Source organism: Rhopalosiphum padi, chromosome 1, assembly GCF_020882245.1.
Source record: "Rhopalosiphum padi isolate XX-2018 chromosome 1, ASM2088224v1, whole genome shotgun sequence".
NCBI lineage: Eukaryota > Metazoa > Arthropoda > Insecta > Hemiptera > Aphididae > Rhopalosiphum > Rhopalosiphum padi.
Window position 1 is genome coordinate 20,149,511 of NC_083597.1, and position 22,035 is coordinate 20,171,545.

A 22,035-nucleotide genomic window follows, 5' to 3' on the forward strand; every position below is an offset into this window, starting at 1 on the left:
TGGGGGATCTAAAAATATATGTGACTGAGCACTCACGTCTTCGTCATCGACACGAGGATATGGAAGCTAAAATTGTTCAAAGAATAGACAGTGTTAATGTTAAAGAAAACATATTTTTCCAAATTATGTGTAATAAAGCCTAAAACTAATTTTACTTTGAATAATCGAAATATGGCATTAATGTTGCAACGGCTTATCAAGTGTATTTTTCTCTCATCTAAAGTTCTTTGAGACACAACTTTTAATACATTTTTCCATAACTCGTCCACAACACCATAAATAAAATTGTAGTCATCGTCATTGAAATTAAATCTATATATAAATAAACAACAGATAAAAAATAATGGTATTTTCTTGAAGTAAAAATTCTCTCTTGCCTTATAAATTGCATCATTCATTAATGTATACGTATAAAACTACCTTAAGTCCTAAACCTATGTTTACAATAACATCATAAATAGAAGAAATATTATTTGAAATAAAAAATAATAATTGTTCAGTTATTTCCATAGTTTAAAAATAATTAAATATAATATTCATTATTTATTGCAGACTATTATATATATTATGCTACAAATTACAATTTTTACCATTATCTATCCATATAATTCTCTAAATTCTATATTTATAATTTTTGGAAGTATTAAGAAAAGAAATAATTATAACCACTTAGATATGTATTATTTTTTATTATCGATAACAGGCCGATAACAAACCTGTACCGATGTTTAATACAACTTTTAATTTATTAATATTATTCTTTAGCCTTTCCGTTATATTTTTAGATAATATACTACCGCAATAATTATACTATAATTAGTTGGGCATTTCCTTAATTTTAATTATAATTTTGAAATGCAATATTTTGTCGTTTACTGATTTTAAATTTAAAAACCCGCCTAACTTATGTATTTAACACAAGTTTCAATCTAAACAGTTTTAAAATGTTTAAGTAATCTCTTTGGGATTTTTTAGTGATAATGCATTTAGGTCACAGATAACGATATCTTTTAAATTTGTATACATCAATTTTTAACGGATCAATAGTAAAATTACTAAAATTATTAATTAAAAATTGATAATTGATTTATTATTTAATAATAATTTAGATTTTTAGTAGATCTTAAATATTCAGAATTAACTATATATTTAGAATTAATAAGAACTAATTATTATTTTATTACATACCATTTATTATTTGAATTACGATTATCACATAAATAAGAAGAAAAATCAATGTGTTCAATCAGAGATTTTTTTCCTGTTGAATATAGTAAATTTCAGTATTTTACTAAAATTTATCATTATAATACTTCAATACAATCATAACTAATTTAGTGTTTTATTTTTACATTTAAGGAACCAGTGGAGTCAAACCAAAGAAAAATTTTATTCAAGAGAATAAAAGATATGTGACTAAGTTAGCTAAAGGCACTCAATCGTCCAAAGAAAATTTAAACCCATCAAATAAATTACCATGCACCAATATTCAGGTATCTTTTATTTAAGCGTAAAAAGTTGTTATAAATTGTAATGAATTTAATGTTTACATTGCAACAAAGAAAATTATTTTATACATTTATTGGTATAGTTCTTGTAGATATTAATAGGTTAGATTAGATATTTGTTAATCGGTAATAGGCAGAACCCATATGCTACACCCGCTTGTGTTGTCTCTGTCTTACAACCATATTGCATAACAAAGTTGTGTCCATTAGAACTGATTTTGTGATTTTAGCTTTAATATTATAGTGAATAAACCTATTAACAGACTTAAAAGTAAAAACATTATTCGTTACATCTCATCAGTTTTTATATTTTAATTGTTGAATGAGTTATGAGCATTTTTATATTTTAGTATTTTACATACTTATAACTTACCTACTCATAACTTATAAATTAAAATATTATAAAAAACTGGTATGATATTTATTTTTTTTACATATATTTTACATCACATTTATACAATCTGTAAACTAATTTTAAAATAAGAATATATGCTATAAAAGATTATAAGTGCTAGACATGAGTTACTTGAGAAAAGGAGTAGTTCAGCAGCTACACTTCATATTTGATTTCTGATGAAATATAACAGATAATTTATCTTACCTTTAGAAATATTCTTCTTAAAGACTATTCATTATATATGTGATCAGTTAGTATAAATATTGTTCAATAAATTTAAATTTAAAAAGTATTCTATTTAATTTAATTTGTTTAAGAGCACGCCATACCCGCATGTGTTGTCTCTGTCTTACTAACGTACATCATAACAAATTTTCATTCAGAAGAATACATTTGGTAATGTTAGCTTTAATATTAGAATAAATTTACCTATTGTCAAATTTAAAGGTAAGACTTATTATCTAGACAATGACATATGCTTTTATTGATATTATCATTTTAAAGTGAGTTATGAACATTTTAGAGTTGTACAATTTTACATAGCTATAACTCACTTTAAAATAATATCAATAAAAGCATATGTCATTGTCTAGACTCTAGATAATAGTCTTACCTTTAAATTTGATAATAGGTAAATTTATTCTAATATTAAAGCTAACATCACAAAATGTATTCTGCTGAACGAAAATTTGTTATGACGTACGCTAGTAAGACAGAGACAACACATGCGGGTATGAAGTCCTCTTAATATTAATAATGATTCATACTATCTTAACTAATAATTTATTTTTAAATAAATATATATTAGTTTACCTGTTTATATTATTAATTAAAGACATTTTTATTCTTTAATTTTTCAACCAAGCTTTTCTAACTCAAGGTAGTAATGCATTCTTTAATTTATATATTTGTTTATTTTTGTATCATGGCAACAATACAATTAGTGTACCTATTTATCTTTTACAAAATATAAATTGTTTAATGTTTTGACTCTCAAATCTTGTGATGTCATATCAATAATATTATAAACCATGACAACCAGTAAAGAAACATTCCTTTTATTCTAGACTAATATTATTTATTTTTAATTTATAAAAAAATATTAATAATAACAAAAAATAACCATATTTTTGTGTATGTATTATATTATACATAATAGTGACGGACTATAAATAAGTAGGGTAATAATACATGCTTATTTTGAAATCTCATAAAAAATATTACCCTCAAATTAGTTATCACTTATTACTAAACAAACCAACTCATATTTTTAATTTAATAAAAACAGATCATAATATTAAATTTAAAAATATTGTACATCATTTTAATCAAATTAATTAATTTTATTTTCAATAATGTCTTCATCAATATTATTCAGTATATTTTGTTCTACAGCTATAAGCAGAGATGAGGGATGTATGAATAGTCCATTGACCAGTGACAAATGTTTTTTTTTGTCCCAAACCACTGAATACTTACTATACAATAAAAAGAATTAAGAATAATAAAACATTTTATATCATTATCATCATATTACATAGCTACATTTTATCACCAATATTGGTTTGTAACTAATAATACATTTTGAAGTAATGCTGAAATAAACAAGTTACAATAATATAAGTAGTTTGAAACAAGGGCGGATACAGTGTTCCTAAATGGGGGAGGGGGGAGCAATTTTTTAGTTATCAACTAAAAAAAGGTCATCATCTATTTATTTATATATATTTTTACTTGTATATGTATTAAAATAATGTAGACATATGAATATTATTAATATTATACTATCAAATATTTTCAGAATTTCAAGTTGAGACAAGGGCCAAGTAAAGAAACCATCCCAGATACAAAAAATAAAATAAAGTCTATAGATTTAGATAAAATTGATGCTAGTATTAGATCAATTCGTTCTGCAATAGCTCAAACTAAGATTACTCAAAAAAAATTAGAAATCAAAAATGTTGAAAAAGTATCATTAGCTTTTAGAGATCAAGGTACTTAAGTTACTACACTTAATTATATAATTGGTTATTCTACATTTCTACAGTGGTATAATATTAAACAATTTTATGCAAATTATTTTATTAACATAAAAATTATGCTTTACTTTTAAAACTATGTTTCAATTTATTTTTAAATCAGATTATAAATTATATCAATATTTTTACTTATTAAGCTTCAGCGAAAACGAAGATCAATAGCTAACTAAATAAATAATGCCGTTATGTTACTTGTATGTAAACAAACTTGTAATAGCATGTAATTATGCTGAAACATTTTAATTATAATAAATAAAAAAAAAAATTTATGTTACATTTATTTTTATTTTGCATAAATGTAATTTAATAATAGTTAACTAAATTTTTCCTAATTATTATTCAACTATTTCATAAAGATAATAATCCTGTAACTGACAATTTTTATTATAGCTACACAAACAGTAAATCCATATGAAATAGAAGATAAATTAAAAGATAATTGTATCGGATATCCAATATCAGAGACTTTAGATATGGCTAAAACCAATCAAACAAAACATGTTAACACCATCTCTGTGCAAACTGAAAGTTCCGAATCAGAGTATTCTAATTGTATGTCTAACAAAAATGTTAAGTCAATACATCGACAAGACATCAATTCTAAAAAGAAACAACCAAATTCAGTTAAATTTAAAGAAAACATAATAGGTCATCATCAACCTGGAGAAATACCTAAGTACAATTAATCTCAAAATATATTGTAATCATTTCTGTAATACTTTATTTTTCTTAATAGATACCTGAAAGATCGAAAAGCACTAAAAGAAAAAAATGAGAAGGAAACACAAAAGAAATTAGCAATTAGGCGTGAATTGGGTATTGATGATCCAGCATGTCCTCCTGGTCATATATTATTACCAGAAACTGAGCGTTTGGACCATCTAACTAAGATAAAAAAAGGTATATTTTGTAAAGGTATCCTTTTAAATGTGCTCTAATTAATATAATAATTTATTTTTATACACACTTTGTTAATATAGATTACAATCAATTGGTTATGCAGTTAAATATGTTGCCTGTCGCTTCAGATTCATATAAAATGAAAGAAAAACGTAAACATATAGAAAAAGAATTAGATCAAGTGCAATTAGGTATTAAACTATTTTCTAAAGATAAATTATATGTTAAGGTTAATCAAAATATTGCTGCTTCTTACAAATAGTTAAAGCAATTTTATCAAATAAATAAAACGAATAACTGTAGTGTATTATTGCATTTCAGAACCTATGTATTAAAAAATATTAACTATAACTTAAACTGTCGAATTATTTTTAAGAAATATATTTTAATTGCTATCTGTTTATTTACTTATTACCTACTATTGTTATTTTATCATATAGGAATTTTGCTGTGACTTATATTAATTTTGACAATATTATGTAACTATTAGTTATTTTTATGAATTTTGATTTTTTCAATTAAATTAATTTGTTAGTTTAAATCATTTCACATAAAATTGTAACTTATAATTAAAATATTACCTGATTTCTGTGAATAGAATAATTACTAATTTTTAAGTGTTATGTCTTTTTCTTTATTAAATATTTAAATAATAAAATGTTGTTCTTATATATATATATTTTTTTTTTTACCTAAATGAGAAGGCTATAAAGTATGATACATACAAATACTTATTAGTAATTATAGTTTTTATCAGTACTTGGAAAGAATTTGTTCTTAAACATCTTTTTTCATTTGTGCAAACGTGAATGAAATTCATATTTTTAAACAAATTATGGGTATAAATATTTCATCCTTTTTAGTCAAAAATTAAATGTTAAATAAGTTTGAATGTTGATAATTTTGACAAACAAATGTTAACATTTACAAATTATTTAGTAGTTACAAACTAATGTAATATTAAATTTCATACTTAAAGTTTAAATTAAATACATTTTAATCATGGACTTATAACTTAAGTCTTGTTTTAATCTAGTGGTGGTAAATCTATGCACACTTCTCAATGGCATACCGGTAATGATACAAAAATTGTATACAGTTTTTTGATTCTAAAATTGTTTATCAGTATTTATCAAGAATAATTTAAACTATTAGAACTACATGATGATTCATTGTCCTTTTTTACCACGTAAATTCAAAACCCTACTATGCTGTAGGAGTTTAACAAGTTTTAATACTGGAGTAAACACAGCAAAAAGAAAAATTCGTTGTCAGTATTCTTTTTTTATATAAACCAAATTTGATTTTGCAAAACTAAATACTAATAAAAATGATAAATATATTATAAGATCATATTACAAGTATACTGCATTACATAGTGATAATTAATGTTAATAAGAAATAATATCTACTATATTACCACTTATGACAAATTCATCGTTTAGTATTGTAATTACTAAAGTAATTTAATAATTTTTTTCCCTTTATTTTGAAATAAAGTATAGTTAATACAGAGTTAACACCTGGTACAACAAAACCCTAGTTAAATCTATATATCCTATTGAGTATTGATGCAATTAGGCTGGTACACCAAAAAATAAACATTCCTATTATATTTTGAATACTACCATTAAATACAAAATGACCAGCATACCCTAAAATATATTGACTATTAAGTAATAAGGGTAGGTGCCCACTACATATACCTTATCATGAAATATTCTTAAGTTGGTATAATTTTGTGAAGAATCAGGTCTTAGATATATTAGTGACAGATTAACATTGAACATACTTTTTTTCTTTAAAAGAAACACATAAATATAGTAAATAATTCGTTATAACACAAGTTAACTGTTAAATGTGGCTGTTCACCAATTTTTTCATGAAAATGAATTATTTTAATGTTGACATTACTAGGTAAAAATTAAAGCTCTTGGATTCGAATGTGAATTAAGATTTACACTATGTATTTGAAATATATTTATTCAACACATTTATTTATATGATAATTTAAAAAATATGCATGTTCATAATTACCATGAAAAACTAAAAATAAATTTTTCATAAGTAATATTATTGTAAAAAGACAACAGATGAAGCAAATGTTTTGGGTTCAATTTATGAAATGTATTTAAAATAAAATTCTAATTTTTTTTACGTAAAACAGACTTCTAATACAAATATTTATTACCTATATTCAATAATATGTAAATGATGTAAAGATTATTTAGTATTTTTAAAAAACCATTGAAAAATGAATTTCTAGTTAAAATTAACCAGATTTAAAATTTTTTCAACTGAATGCAAATTAATTGTCATAAATGTAAAAGGCCTGAAAATTCTTTATAACTTGTGCACTATTAAAAATATTGGTATAGTTATATCTGTAGTATATCAGTTGACTTGCATCCGTTATAAATATTTGTGACATTGCCTATATATACCACATTTATTCCTGTTCAATTTCATAGTTGATAAATTATAGGAATTATTTCTTTAAGTTAAAGAAATATAAAAAATATACAATTTACATGTAATAAAGTTAATTATATTTTATATAAACGTTAATCCACAAGCAACCTTATCATTTTTTCTCTTTATCATCGGTGTTCATTTTTTTACATTTGATCTCCTTCACTTGAAGACCTGGAATAAATAGTTATATAAATTATCGTATTATTCAACTTTTATAATATTTAATTTAAGTATCTTACCAGGTGGCAATGATTGTTTAAGTTTCTCTGCCTTTTCCTTGTCTGTGATTACTAAGGTATAAAGGAATCGAGAACAACGGACCTTGAATTTGACATTTTCAATGTTCTTCTTAATCTTAACAGCTAATAAAACAGTATGGACATTAATATAAAATTAAAAATAAATTGTTTCAAGAATATAATTACATTTGGCATCCTTCCTTCTGGCCTTCAGGAGGAAATCTTTGATTTCTTTAATTTCTTGTGGCTAAAAAATAAAATATAAATAATTAATAATATAATATACAGGTACATTACAATAAAATTTAAATAATTAAGAAATTATGAATTTTTAAGGTAAAAGTAATAAAAAAACCGAATTTAACCCATTGGTTTTTAATTAAATATCAGAACTAATCAGTCTTCAACATCTTCACCGAGATTAATTTAACAAGACCAATACTTCACACATGATTTCTATGTATACAATTATTTTTTACAGAAATAAAGTTTAAATTTTATTTAAGAAACTAAACAATTTTCACTCAGAATTATGATCTTAATAGTTAATATATAATCACTAAATTGATAACCGCATAAGATTTATTATTATTGTTATCAATATGTAATACCTATATTAAATATTTTTATTACTTCAGAATTACGTCCCTTAATATACAATCACTAAAATGATCAGTACGTAAGATTCATCATTAAATTATTTTCGACAATACATATTTAAACTATTTTATTATTACTTCAGAATTACGTCCCTTAATATACAATCACTAAAATGATCAGTACGTAAGATTCATCATTAAATTATTCTCAACATTACATATTAAAACAATTTTATTATTTCTTCAGAATTACGTCCCTTAATATACAATCACTAAAATGATCAGTACGTAAGATTCATCATTAAATTATTCTCAACATTACATATTAAATCAATTTTATTATTTTTTCAGAATTACGTCCCTTAATATACAATCATTAAAATGATCAGTACATAAGATTCATCATTAAATTATTCTTGACAATAAATATTTAAACAATTTTATTACTTCTTCAGAATTACGTCCCTTAATATACAATCACTAAAATGATCAGTACGTAAGATTCATCATAAATTATTCTCAACATCACATTCAAACAATTTTAATATTACTTCTGAATTACATCCATTATTAATAATTAATCATTAAAAATGATCAGTGTGTAGGGTCCATAATTAGTTAAAATAACATAATTTAAATATGCATATTGTAAATTCTAGATTAAAATGAAGAAATATTAACAGATTATTAACGCTTTTTTAATCTAGTAAGATGGGGTGAACATTTAATTATTTCTAGGAATAATTTTCAAATATAAATTATTAACAAAGCAAAAAAATACATTAAAACTATTACAGAAATATTTATTTTTTCAACTATCAAATTTTTTAATTAAGAAAGTATTAAAATAACACGCAATATTAAGTTTTTGACAAATAAGATGTATATCAAACGATCAAACTGGAATATATTATATATAATGCAAATAAAAACATCAATAAAATGTCAACCATCAACAGCGTTCCGAGCGAAAAAACCATGTGGCGAGCTGGAGCAATGGAGGTTAGGCTAGCGAATACCGCATAGAACGGCAACTTTAAACTTACTTAAAATTAAAACTTCAATTTTGTAGTTATTCAATAAATAACGCTTACCATGATTTTTTTTGTGGTCGATGTCACTAAAAAAGTTGAGGAAGTTTTTGTCACAAAACTTCTAAAATGTATTAAGGTTTACGGAAAAAAGAAACACATCAATCGAACAGGACGGAAAGAAAACAACATGCAACGCGGACTTAAGTGATATCAAAACTATCGAACAAGGAGATAAACTATCGATGTTTGAATGAGTTGTTTAAATATTTAATTTCATAATCATCCACTACTCTAAATATTAGTTTATTTATCTCATTAGATTTAAAAAGTTTTAATTTTATTTTAATTCAAATACAAATTTGTTATTGTCTTTTCTTCAATTAAATAACTCATCATTACTCATATAAAATTGTTAAACATCGATTAAAATGTACCATCATAACCTCTAAATCCGAACCAGTGCTGACTGTTACTAAAAACTCAAATCAAAATATCCAAATTATCATAAAAATACAATTTTTAACGTGAAAAATTCGAAATCAAAACCATGGATATGTAGTTACATCACTTTGTAACTATTACCATATTATGATTCAATAATTGAAGCCACGGTCTTAGAAGACCGCGATTGAAACAAATCAAACATGTCTGATACCGATTGCTGTATTGGTACGTTTCGTTCGTAAACCACCCATGAATTGTATGTTATTCAACCGATACGTATCGATACACTCCAATTTCTTCCTTGAAAATATTGTACAATTTATATTTTATAATAATTGACAATTGTTGATAATATTTAAAAAACAAAACAGTTTTCAATTTGTCCGAATGTCCAATAGGTCGCAATCTTGTAATAATTCTAAAACAAATTCAAATGATGGATAAACATTTAGTAGATTTTGACTGGAAATTAAAGGTAAATCACTGAAATATAGTTGTTTATTTTACTATTTTATAATGGAAGTTGATCTTTTTATGTGTTGTCTCATAATATGAAGTATTTGTTTCAACTATTTTCACTACGTCCATACCGACCATATCCTTCTCGTTTTCTGAGTTTTGTAAATCCAGTTATTAATTATAATCTTAAACCTCGACCAACACCAGAAATTATGAAACTTGAAAACTCACAATACGGTTTTATATTCTCTCCGCAACTTACCACAGTATTACAAGTTTTTGACAAGTATAAATACGAAATCAGACTTTGTGGAGGTGCAGTACGCGATATATTGTTAGACAAAACGCCTACTGATCTAGATTTTGCCACTACAGCTACCCCTGACGAAATGATTGAAATGATGGCGAAAGAAAACATTAGAGTAGTTAATAAAGGTGGTTTAAAACACGGAACAGTAACTTCTCATGTTGATGGTGTTAATTTTGAACTTACTACGCTAAGAATTGATGTTGTTACTGATGGCAGACATGCTGATGTTGAATACACCAAAGATTGGTCACTAGATGCGGGACGGAGAGATTTAACAGTTAACTCCATGTTCTTAGGAATGGATGGCACTGTATATGATTATTTTAATGGATATGAAGATTTAAAGAAGCGTCAAATAAGATTTGTAGGTGATCCTAAATTACGCATCACTGAGGATTATTTGAGAATTTTACGATACTTCAGATTTTATGGCTGTTTGGCTACTGCACCTAACCTTCACGACGAATATATACTTGAAGCAATAAAACAAAATGGCAATGGACTCAAAAAAATATCTGGTGAACGGATTTGGTCAGAACTTCATAAAATTTTAGAAGGAAACTATGGACCTGATATAATGAAGACTATTCTAAATTTAGGGCTAAGTCCATATATTGGTCTTCCTGAACAACCCAATATAGACGAGTTTGATAAAGTTATTAATCGAAGCAAAGGCTTAAAATTACAACCAATTACTATGTTGGTATCATTCTTAAAAGATAAACAAGATATGATTGATCTTAACAATCGTTTAAAGTTTCGAGTGTTTGACAGGGACTTGGGATTATTCATAGTAGAAAGTAGAGATGAAAAATGGACACCAGACACTATTAAAATGAATAAAATAAAAATTATACAAAACCCAACCAAACAAGGAGTTATGAAAGAGTATATTGAACAGTTATTAATGTACAATAATGACAGAACCATTCTTGAAGAATTCGAAAAATGGACACCGTTAAAGTTTCCTATTACAGGAAATATGATTAAAAGTCATGGGGTGAAAGATGGGAAGAAAATTGGAATAATTTTGAAGAAACTTATTGAATACTGGGCAGATGATGATTTCCAAACCGATATCGAAGAGTTGCTAAATTTGATACCTAGAGCTGAAGATGAATTGAAATGAAATAATTTTTTTGTAGATTACTTGTTTTTGAATTGATAATTATTTTTCTTGTACAACTATAGTGTTATATACTATACAGAATAAATATTTCTCAGTTAAAATAAAATAATTTAATTGATATAACAACAAAAAATGTAAATATTTACTAATCGTGAATAAAATCATGGTATATGAAATTAATTGTTTACAAATTAAAATTAAATAATTGTTAATCAAATTTTGGATTTTATGAAGTATTTGTAACTTAGTGTTACATACCAAAGTTGATTCAACTTAAAAATTAAATTAACATGTGATATTTAAAAATGTATTAAACTATTATTGGCATACCTAAAAATCCAAACTTAAATTATATTTTAATTTTCTTCATTCTTCATTTAGTTGTCGTGTTTATTGTATATATTAATATACCTGTATTTACTTAGGTTTAAATATGATATCAGTGATATTGTCGTGAAGGAGTTAGTACTGTGTATTCTTGTAGTCTACCTAGATTATTTAAATCATACACAAAGTTTTTACTAATTTTAATTTATATTGTGTATGTATAAATACTACTTCATGCCTTGATTTAAGTTGTCCACTACTTGAGCATCCCCACATTTTCAAATTAAACTGTGACTATTATGTTGATATCTATCCACTTTTTTCAATCCAATTAAAATGTTTAAAGAAATATACATAATATATAGTATCTTCATAAATACTCAACACATTGCTGTACTTGTATTAAAGAGATTTGATTATCATATAACATATTTGTAAAAATTATCTTCAGTGAATAAAATAAATGTTGTTTTATATTTATATTATGTCAACTGTAGTTTAACCATACCTGAAATTATTATTTTTTCTACATTTTTAGTATGTTATGGGCAGCAGTTCATTAAGTACATTGGAAGAACCATTACTTCAAGTTATATTGCATTTGAAGGATGGCCCCAGGTCAAATAACACAGAAAATCCAAAAGTATCCAAAAATGTATTTTTGGAATTTTCTCAAGAAGAACTTTCATTATTTATAGAAAAACTCAAACAGTCCTTATAGGTAACATTGTATAATACACTTTAATATAATAAATACATTGTTTATATAATTAAAATCACAACATTTTGATATTTTGAGTCATATAAATTCTATTCCTTCATATTTAAGATCAGCTACTTTAATTTCTGGCAGTATAATTGTTCCATCAATATTAAATGCTGTAATATAACTAGCAGTTTTTGAACCAACTTCTTCAGATTTAAGTGCTACAATAATTCTATCATTCATACCAGGTAGAAATTTAAAACTAGAATATCCATGAGTAGGTACTATTTTACCTATGTGTACCACCTATAAACATATCAAATTAAATTAAAATTAAAATACTTAAATTTAATATTGCCATTGAAAAATATGTGTCCACACAAGCAGAGAACACTATAATAACTACCAATTATTTTATTTCTTTATTTCTTGTGCCTATTTTTAAGTTAATTTATTGAACATAGAACTTTACTTCTGGGATATAAATATATCTAAACACAATAATTTTAATTCGTACAGTATTTTTAACACTTGCAACACGACTAATTTTTTTTAAATTAGAAACTCAATGATCTATACTAATAATGAAATTATTATTTTGTCCTCAAAAATACACTCCCAATCCTCCTGTTCTGTAGAAACCACCGAATTTGATATTTTTTTTTAATAAATGGAAAGAAATAATCTCTTTACCCAAAATTGAACTCTGTTTATCAATATTTTAAACTAAAACTTAATAGTATGTTTAAAAAAAAAAAAAAAAACAATTTTAAGTTGTTTTTTAATAAATTATACCATTATTAAATTAAATAAAAAATTGAAATTCAATACAGACTATAGAAAGTCTACTTTCAGATAAAAAAAAAAAAAACTATTATCATAATTCAACAATTCTACTTTGCTTATGAAGTTGTTTTTGTTAATATAAATAGGTATCAAGTAGTATATTAGTAAAAATGTAACTTAAGTGGAAACTAAAATATAATTTTTAAATTGATATAATAGTAGACTATTTAAAAAAATCAGCACAGTACCCTTAAGGTAATAAATTATAGTGTTCCTCGTTTTAGTGGACAAGCAGTATATTACCTTAATATCATTAAAATTATTATTTGCTGATATTAACATATTTGTAGCCATGTACTCATCTTCATTATCATTATACTGTTTTGATGAACTCCTTCGTGGTAAGAAGAACCATCGTTTATGTATTTCACTCCATGCACATGATTCATGTATCATGTATCCAGGGAAATTAATATTGACTGCTTTTCGAATCTTAATATAGTTGTCTGTCCAGTTGACATGAGTTACATGGCCAGATTTATTAATAATTTTTATCCACATGGGATTATTATTAAGAAATTTTCCCGAAGATGATGTCCATTCTTTACCCATACTTCCAACATATAAATCTGAATTATGTATAGTTGCCCATTCACTCTTATATCCTGAAAATCATTTAAGTAATTAGTGTCACCCAATATTATTTATTTATAATAATAAATAATCATAATTTACTTCATATTTACTTTACTTTATATAAAATAGGTATTCAATTCGTGAAATAAAATAAAATAACTGTGTACTAATAATTAATAAACATTATAAATTTAATAGTCATCTGAATAACACATACTTAAATTTGAAAAAATGAAAAAAACATTAATTATATCTATATTAGATTATTCTAATAAAATTAATAACCATGTATTGCCTATTTTTTTACGGTAGGTACCTGTTAAATTTTGACTTTTTATTATTTTTAAGTACATACAAAATGATTTCTGGTATTTCCCTGTTATATGAGACTACAGCTATTATCATGACTACCAAAATTTGCACACATTTCTATTATCATCTATCACTATTTAATTTATCATCAATTTATTATAAATACTTATAAAAGTCTATCAAGCTATACAATATATGATTTAAAATAAATCAAATTAAATAATTTAATGAATGTAAAACCATGGAATAAATTTAATTATTAATTAAATTTTGTGGTAAAACCCATACCTTTAAAATCAGTTCCATTTCCATCCATGAGTATTATCCAAGGTAAAACAGTGTCGTCTTCATTAATACTATAAACTATTCCAGTCCGATCATCAAATGAATATATTTTTCCATTAAACGTAACCAGTTCTGAAAGTTCCATTCCACGACCTCCCATGGATATAGATGATTTTAGTATTTTAGGTTCTTCAAGGTCCCATACAATTTCTATTGAGCTATTATTCTTATAAAAAATGAGGAATCCTTTTTTATAATAGCTGTACCACATATTTTTTTCAGTCTGGCTTTTAGATGCTTTGTCTAAATCACTAATAATAGCAATACGGAATTTTATACCCACATTGTCAATAGAAACTGGATCAGTCAATGGGTACTTTGATTTAATTAATTTGTACATAAATTTATCGTGTGGATGATTAAGACCATAACTGACAAGTTTTGGAGCTGTGTATGCAATATTATACAATACAATTAAGAACAAAACACCAATTAATGAGACAAAAATAACAAAGTGTGTTTGAAAACGAATAGTAGAATTCGAAATGCGGTATGCTTGAGAAGAACTTAAGCTTTGACGAAGCTCTTTCAACATGTTTGAGCTGTGATCTGAATTTTTTACATTATATAAATTGAGAGCTATCTGAAAAATGATAACAAGACCTTTAATATTTTACAATATAATATGACTATTATACATTTATAAATACTTACATGATTATGGTCTGTACTCATAATGAGCTATAACCATATAGTGTAAAAATTCGACATTGGTCACACAGTAATTACAGACGTCATGATACAAACAGTTTCAATTTAACTGAAAACTGAATAATTAATGCCATTAATATAAAAAGAATGACTTAAATAATAAATAAAATATTAAGCTATAGAAATAGAAGTATTAAAAACCGCAGGTAAAACAATTTTATTTACATATTTTATCATTGGACCACGGAGTACTTTGATACATTGATAATAATATTTACTGTGCATTGATATCATTGAACTCATGATAAGCACAATTTATATTTTGATCATAGACCTTATTAGTATAAGGTCTATGATTTTGATCTTGTGAATATAATACATATATAATATACATGTGTGTGAAGTTGGGTGACTATTTTTCAAACGGCTAGAGATAATAAACATCGTGTACTCTCGTCTACTCGTGTACTCGGTTGCTTCTCAATGTATACAAGGCGCCAAACGTTTATAATGCAATCCAACCACAAGATAGCATAATGACAATGATTATAATTTATAGTTCATAAGAGCACTTGACAATCGCATACTATTAATAATTACTATATTATAGATAGGCGACCGAATTCCCAGGTGATTACTATTCGTACGACCGCCGTCTAACGTAAATCGGTTATCCAGGCGTGAATTTTAATTTTTTTGACCATGTTTCGGAAGGTGGCGAACCTATTTAACCTACAAATTAATAAAGATAGGAAAATTCTACACAAGATAAAAATAATTCTGGAGTGCACGCGGTAATTAAATATAAATTTAATAATAATACATTATGTGTATCGCATTACTCGGCTTGTCCGGCGCATTGTGTAGACAATTTGATTAAATTTATACGCAGAGCAACACATAATTTATTATATAATGTCTAATCGAAATAATTTTATTCTATTATCAAAACGACATTTTTTTTCATTATACATTTTGAAATGTATATTGACCTATATAACCTATCAATACCGATCGGTCCGATCTAGTAAAAATACATGCTAGTAAAAATACATGAATCAATATTAAAATATACTATAAGATATAATATATGCGATTTGTTTTTGAAATAAATTAGTTATTCGTTGTTGATTAAATGTTTAAATGTCTGGCTAATAATAATATTATATCATATAATAATACAGTATACAGTCTATATGGATCTATCATATTAATGTTCAGCTTATTTTCATGAAATATCTCCATATTGTCTTCAATTTGAAACGCGGTAAAGACGGACGAGGAAAACTGTTCCTGGGTCGGCAATGTGGTTATACTGAACGTTTGGACATTAAATATGACACAACTAAATTTCACAAAAAAAAATCGTTGTATACGTGAGTTTGATTTTTTATAATTTTGGAGATTTAATTTACTTTTTTATACATATAATAAATACATATTTTATTCCCGAACGCGCGAAGCATAAAATACGTGAGCTCCAAAATACATAATAATCATATTACCAGACCCATTTTATAGAATAATAATTTATATTTATATTAATTGTATAAATAGCATATCTTTCATTTTTAACCGGTCGAGTACCCGACTAATATAACTTTTTTTAATCCCTTACAAAAATAAAAATTTTCTGAAAAAACACATTGATATTTTATATTTGTCTGAATTTTGAATTTTTATATGACATTGGATATTCATTTCATATTTCTGTGATAATTATTTCTCCTCAACCGATTTTTGTTTTTTTGTGGTAATTTAAAAACGAATAATTGCAATTTGAAAATTTTACCAAATGTTAATGTTTGCATTTCTTATATATATTTTAATTTTCAAAATATTTTCACTATATACTTATAGGATAAAATAAACATACCATAATACCATAAATAGATGCATTTATTATATATATATATATATATTAATATCGCAAATTATCTGAGTATATTTATTAGAACGTATCGATTAATTTTAAAATAAGTAAAAAATAGTATGTGTATAACGAGTCGAATGTGAATAACTGTTTTTCTGCTTGTATATTTAGAAATTAATTTTATTGATTTTGTAAGTCCTTCTTTATTATACGTAGATCATAATCTATTAACTATTTAGTATTATATATAATATTAATTTAATGATTAAACTTTTAAATATTATTAAAATTATAAAATTATTATCATTTAGTTCAACCAAACCGTAAACTGCTGTATACTGTTTAGCTACTATAGTATATGACTACATATAGACTAGGTTAAGTATGTCACAATAACGAATTTGTACAATTTGAATTCAATTTTCAATGTATAAGCATTGTATACAAAAATGTACAATGTAAAATTATACTGGTCGAAGATGGTCTTATTTTTTAGTGAGAAATTTAACCAAACAACTATTGAAATAATAAATTTATAATTTAAAAAAAAGCAGGATATACAATTATTATGATTTTACGTATGAAATTAATTAAATACCAAACGTTTCATATGCAAGACAGCTGAAATATAAAAATAAATCCTATAATATCACAAAGTTCTATCAAAAAAAACATACTCGTATGATCTATATTCTATCACATTATTACAATATTTATCATCCGTGGCAAACGACAATCGTCGTCATTCGCAGAAGACTGTTAATATTTCTAATAGTTTTATTAAACAGCCTTATAAGCATAGACTTATAGAAGTTTTCTATAAGTCTATGATTATTATTTATTATAGTGACTGCGACTATAGTGCGACTCTGCGTCTCTGCCATTTTTTCATTTGCGCGTTTGTCGGTTGAACGTACCGTTGCCTAACATATTGTTCGGATTTCGTATTTTCGTTTATTCGTTTGTGGTTTGTTGGTTCGTTTGCTTGGTAAGTAATTTTATTTGATTATCTAAAATTTTTAATTTTATGATATGTATATTTAAATAAAATGTATTGTAATTTAGTAAGTACTAAAATAAATTGATTAGTACACACTACACTGTTATAACTACTTAATGGCTAATTGCAACACGCACTATATCTATGATGACCAGATAGGTATAATCATTTAAAAAAAAGTACATTTTAAAACTTAGCTCCTTCTCTGTCGTAATTGCCCAATGCGTATACTATTCTACCCGTTGTACCCATATTTCCATAGGTCATCTCCTTCTATAAAAATTTTTTTTTTTTTCATCTGATTACTCTATTTATTTTATTATTATTATCAATTATAAAAACCAATTATTTGAAATTATAATTTCAACTCATTTAGTGTGTGTCTTTATGATGAAAATACTTTGATTTATAGCAAACTTAAACTAAAGTGTAGATTATTTTTTAAAGGTAAAAATACTAAGTGTAAAACTTAAGTATACCTATACGATTTAGTATATCTTAAATTGTGCTACCAACCAATAAGAATGCTTTAGGTCAAACCATAAAATATAAATTAATAATCAAATTATAAAAAACAGTAAAAACACATAAACATGTATTAGCCCATAATTATTTTAAAAAAAGAGTACAATGTGCTTAACACTATTGTTAAAGACGCTAGGACCCACGTCAAAAAAGAGTACTGTCCTACGAAAAGGAGTATGTCTGGTCACCATAACTATATCTAATATTAATCATCAATAAATAAATATGTTAATATGTAGGTACCTACTTACTTTATTTTAATATTCAATATACATAAAATTATAGTAAAGTATATACCTATCCTAATGTATACATTAATTTACTAAACAGCACATTATGTATAAATATTATAATATATTATAATTTATAACATTTACCTAATAATAGGTATGTTTAAATATTTCATTTGCATTGCTTATATATATTATTATTGTAAATTGGTAGCACATAAATTCTCACAGAATCACCTAAATAGTACATACTTAAATTTGTATTCAATTTTACATTAATTAGAAGTATCTAATATATTATTATGTTAATACAGTATAATTTTGGTGACTATTAAATAAAAAGGACTACAAAATACATAGTTATATATTATATAAAGTTTATATATTAATATATAACTGTGTATTTTGTATTATTTTATATTATTAACTATGCATGTAAGCTATATCATATTGAATAAGATACCTTCCTGTATCCTGTATATACAATAATTTATTTTTATATAATTCTTGGGTAGATTAGGTGTCTATAATATAAATGAGAATAATATATATTAATCTACTTGAAAAGTATAGTACAATGTATTATATAATTATAATATGAATATTAATAATATTATTTTCTATTTTATTTTTAAACCTGTATGACCAAAATGTAGTAGATTGAGATTAAAGATTGAAAAGTATATTATAATTTATAATAATTAATTTTGATATTTATGATGTGGCCCATTCAATAGTAGTAATAGTAGGTACTTATTTTGATTTACTTTCATTAATTGTGTAGGTTAGGATGTCTTACAAAAAAAAGTATTGCCTAAGTGACCGGTCAAAAAGAAGAAGGGTGCAAGAGGAGGTAGAAATACCTATGGAATTAATTAATGTTAAAAAAAAATCAACATCAAATTTAGTTTTTGAACCTAGTTTTCCAAAATCAAATAATACTCTTATTACTATTAATGATGTATCAACTCCCTCAACTACAGCCATTGATTCTGTCTTAGCAAATACTGTAATCACAAATGCAAATGAATATTTTAAAGAATTGGATCACTTTTCATCGTCAGCTTTGTCTTCTAATGAAGATAACACAGATAATGAAGATGTAACTTATTATTAATAAGAAATATTATTATCATTATTTAGTTCTTTAATTGCTCAGTGGGCAGTTTCATTTAACATTTCTCAAAATGCACTTAATGCATTATTAAAATTATTAAAACATCATAAATGTTTTGAAACTTTGCCTATTGATTCACGAACTATATTAAGTACAAACAAATTCACTTCAAATTGTCGTGCTGTGGAACCTGGAAAATATCACCATTTTGGTATATTGAATGGAATTAAACAAAATATCCCTGATTGTTTTGATTATGATATGATTCAGATTGTTGTTGGAATAGATGGATTACCAATTTTTAAAAGTAGTCCTGAACAATTTTGGCCTGTTCTTGCGTATATCCGACCAAATAACAATCAAGTGTTTCCAATTGGGATTTATTGTGGGCAAGTAAAACCCATTGATAGTAATGATTTCCTGAAAGAGTTTGTAGATGAGGCAAAAATATTAAGTGAAAGTGGTATTTATATAAATAATAAAAAGTATAATTTTTCTATAGATGCTTTTTGTTGTGATGCGCCTGCAAAATCTTTTATTTTAAAAACTAAAGGACATTCAGGTTTTTTTTCTTGCTCTAGGTGTGAGCAAGAAGGACAATATTTATCAAATAGAATTTGTTTTCCATACACTTTGCCGTCTAACTGTCCACCCAAGCGAACTCATGATAATTATGTTTTGCAAACTCAAGAGGAATATCATATTGGAAATGTCTCTATTTTAGCAACTTTGACAATTTTAATATAACGACTGGATTCTGTCTTGATTATATGCACTTGGTATGTCTAGGAAGTGTTCGGAAACTAATACTATTATGGATGAAAGGGCCTCTTGAAGTTCGTTATCCATCTTGGAAGATAAAAGAAATATCTAGTTACATTCAAATTATTAAAAACAAAATGCCTTGTGAATTTGCTAGAAAACCTAGGAATCTAGATGAAATAAATAGGTGGAAAGCAACAGAATTTCGTATGTTCTTACTATATTATGGTATAATAGTCACTAAACCATCATTAAAAGATCAACACTGGAATCATTTTTTTAATTTAAGTATTTCAATGATTATTTTATTAAGTCCTGATTATTTGAAGTACATAGATGTTGCACGTAAATTATTAGACAGTTTTGTGAAAGATTTCGAGATAATTTATGGCCGTTACCTCATTTCGCATAACATTCATGGATTAACACACTTAGGTGATGATTATGAAAAATTCGGGCCATTAGATAATTGTTCAGCTTTCCCCTTTGAAAATTACATGGGTTCCTTAAAGAGAATGCTAAGAAAACCACATAAACCTTTGGAACAAATTATCAAAAGATATAGAGAAATTTGTTTACTAAAGTCTAACATTAAACCTAAAAATTGTGCTCCTTATTTTTCTGGACTTCATACCCATGGTCCTACATTATCAGGTTCAATAAAAGGAAAACAGTTTACCACATTGATATTAAAAAGCATGACTATTAAAACACATCTAGAAAGAGATTCATACTTCTTGACTCGAGAAAAAAAAATAGTAAAAGTTTTCAACATCATTCAGAAGAAGTGATCCTTATTTGTAAAATATTTGATTAAAAAAATGAGTTATTTATCAAACCTATAAAATCTAGCGAATTAGATATTTATGTTGTTAAAAATTTATCTAATAATCTTCATAAGTTTAATATTAAAGATATTAAAAAAAAATGATTCTTTTACCATCTAATAATAATGACTTAATTGTATTACCAATTATTCATTCATCTTAAAATTAAATTTCAAACTATTCTTTCTCTAGTTTAAATAAACGTTTACAAAAATGAATAAACATTTATTTTATAAAAAAAAGTTATTAGCTAATAATATCATATTACAATTAATTTTGTATTTTGTCAATATTAAAAAACTAAATTACTATAGTAAATTGACTTGTGTCTTTATCAAAATGTATTAAACAAATAACTATAACATATTATAGCAGTGGTGAGTGGTTGTCCTTATATGATGAGAT

At 25.0% G+C, this 22,035-nt stretch overlaps 5 protein-coding genes across 5 annotated transcripts; 3 read left to right on the forward strand and 2 right to left on the reverse strand.

Annotated features, from left to right (window-relative positions):
* Positions 1–1,025: 1,025 nt before the first annotated feature.
* On the forward strand, positions 1,026–5,519 carry LOC132918089 (uncharacterized). Its single transcript, XM_060979173.1, has 6 exons — positions 1,026–1,273; positions 1,360–1,493; positions 3,707–3,899; positions 4,335–4,620; positions 4,681–4,844; positions 4,925–5,519. The coding sequence occupies exons 1-6, from the start codon at positions 1,237–1,239 to the stop codon at positions 5,104–5,106; spliced, it is 996 nt and encodes a 331-aa protein (XP_060835156.1). The 5' UTR covers positions 1,026–1,236; the 3' UTR covers positions 5,107–5,519.
* A 1,851-nt stretch (positions 5,520–7,370) lies between these two features.
* Positions 7,371–9,412, reverse strand: LOC132924848 (large ribosomal subunit protein eL38). The gene is made up of 4 exons (XM_060989291.1): positions 9,252–9,412; positions 7,745–7,805; positions 7,559–7,681; positions 7,371–7,490 (listed from the first exon to the last, which is right to left on the reverse strand). Exons 1-4 carry the CDS (start codon positions 9,252–9,254, stop codon positions 7,429–7,431), a joined length of 249 nt encoding a protein of 82 aa, XP_060845274.1. The 5' UTR covers positions 9,255–9,412; the 3' UTR covers positions 7,371–7,428.
* Positions 9,413–9,834: 422 nt separating this feature from the next.
* LOC132924855 (COMM domain-containing protein 8-like) lies at positions 9,835–12,636 on the forward strand. The gene is made up of 2 exons (XM_060989298.1): positions 9,835–10,110; positions 12,399–12,636. Exons 1-2 carry the CDS (start codon positions 10,069–10,071, stop codon positions 12,579–12,581), a joined length of 225 nt encoding a protein of 74 aa, XP_060845281.1. The 5' UTR covers positions 9,835–10,068; the 3' UTR covers positions 12,582–12,636.
* LOC132924828 (CCA tRNA nucleotidyltransferase 1, mitochondrial) lies at positions 10,104–12,340 on the forward strand. Its single transcript, XM_060989275.1, has one exon. The coding sequence runs from the start codon at positions 10,187–10,189 to the stop codon at positions 11,531–11,533; it is 1,347 nt and encodes a 448-aa protein (XP_060845258.1). The 5' UTR covers positions 10,104–10,186; the 3' UTR covers positions 11,534–12,340.
* On the reverse strand, positions 12,576–15,537 carry LOC132924837 (apyrase). The gene is made up of 4 exons (XM_060989282.1): positions 15,300–15,537; positions 14,589–15,228; positions 13,656–14,017; positions 12,576–12,872 (listed from the first exon to the last, which is right to left on the reverse strand). Exons 1-4 carry the CDS (start codon positions 15,318–15,320, stop codon positions 12,660–12,662), a joined length of 1,236 nt encoding a protein of 411 aa, XP_060845265.1. The 5' UTR covers positions 15,321–15,537; the 3' UTR covers positions 12,576–12,659.
* Between the last annotated feature and the right edge of the window lie 6,498 nt (positions 15,538–22,035).

Excerpts from the sequence above, each read along its gene's own strand:
- LOC132918089 (XM_060979173.1), top strand. The coding sequence starts at position 1,237 with ATGTGTTCAATCAGAGATTTTTTTCCTGTTGAATATA. Across the intron at positions 3,900-4,334 it reads ATTAGCTTTTAGAGATCAAG|CTACACAAACAGTAAATCCA; the intron begins GTACTTAAGTTA and ends TTTTTATTATAG. Across the intron at positions 4,621-4,680 it reads CAACCTGGAGAAATACCTAA|ATACCTGAAAGATCGAAAAG; the intron begins GTACAATTAATC and ends TTTTCTTAATAG.
- LOC132924848 (XM_060989291.1), bottom strand. Across the intron at positions 7,682-7,744 it reads CAGAAGGAAGGATGCCAAAT|CTGTTAAGATTAAGAAGAAC; the intron begins GTAATTATATTC and ends CTGTTTTATTAG. Across the intron at positions 7,491-7,558 it reads TAAACAATCATTGCCACCTG|GTCTTCAAGTGAAGGAGATC; the intron begins GTAAGATACTTA and ends TATTTATTCCAG.
- LOC132924855 (XM_060989298.1), top strand. The coding sequence starts at position 10,069 with ATGATGGATAAACATTTAGTAGATTTTGACTGGAAATTAAAG. Across the intron at positions 10,111-12,398 it reads ATTTTGACTGGAAATTAAAG|TATGTTATGGGCAGCAGTTC; the intron begins GTAAATCACTGA and ends CTACATTTTTAG.
- LOC132924828 (XM_060989275.1), top strand. The coding sequence starts at position 10,187 with ATGAAGTATTTGTTTCAACTATTTTCACTACGTCCATACCGACCATAT.
- LOC132924837 (XM_060989282.1), bottom strand. The coding sequence starts at position 15,320 with ATGAGTACAGACCATAATCAT. Across the intron at positions 15,229-15,299 it reads TGAGTACAGACCATAATCAT|ATAGCTCTCAATTTATATAA; the intron begins GTAAGTATTTAT and ends ATCATTTTTCAG. Across the intron at positions 12,873-13,655 it reads ATAATTTTAATGATATTAAG|GTGGTACACATAGGTAAAAT; the intron begins GTAATATACTGC and ends ATATGTTTATAG.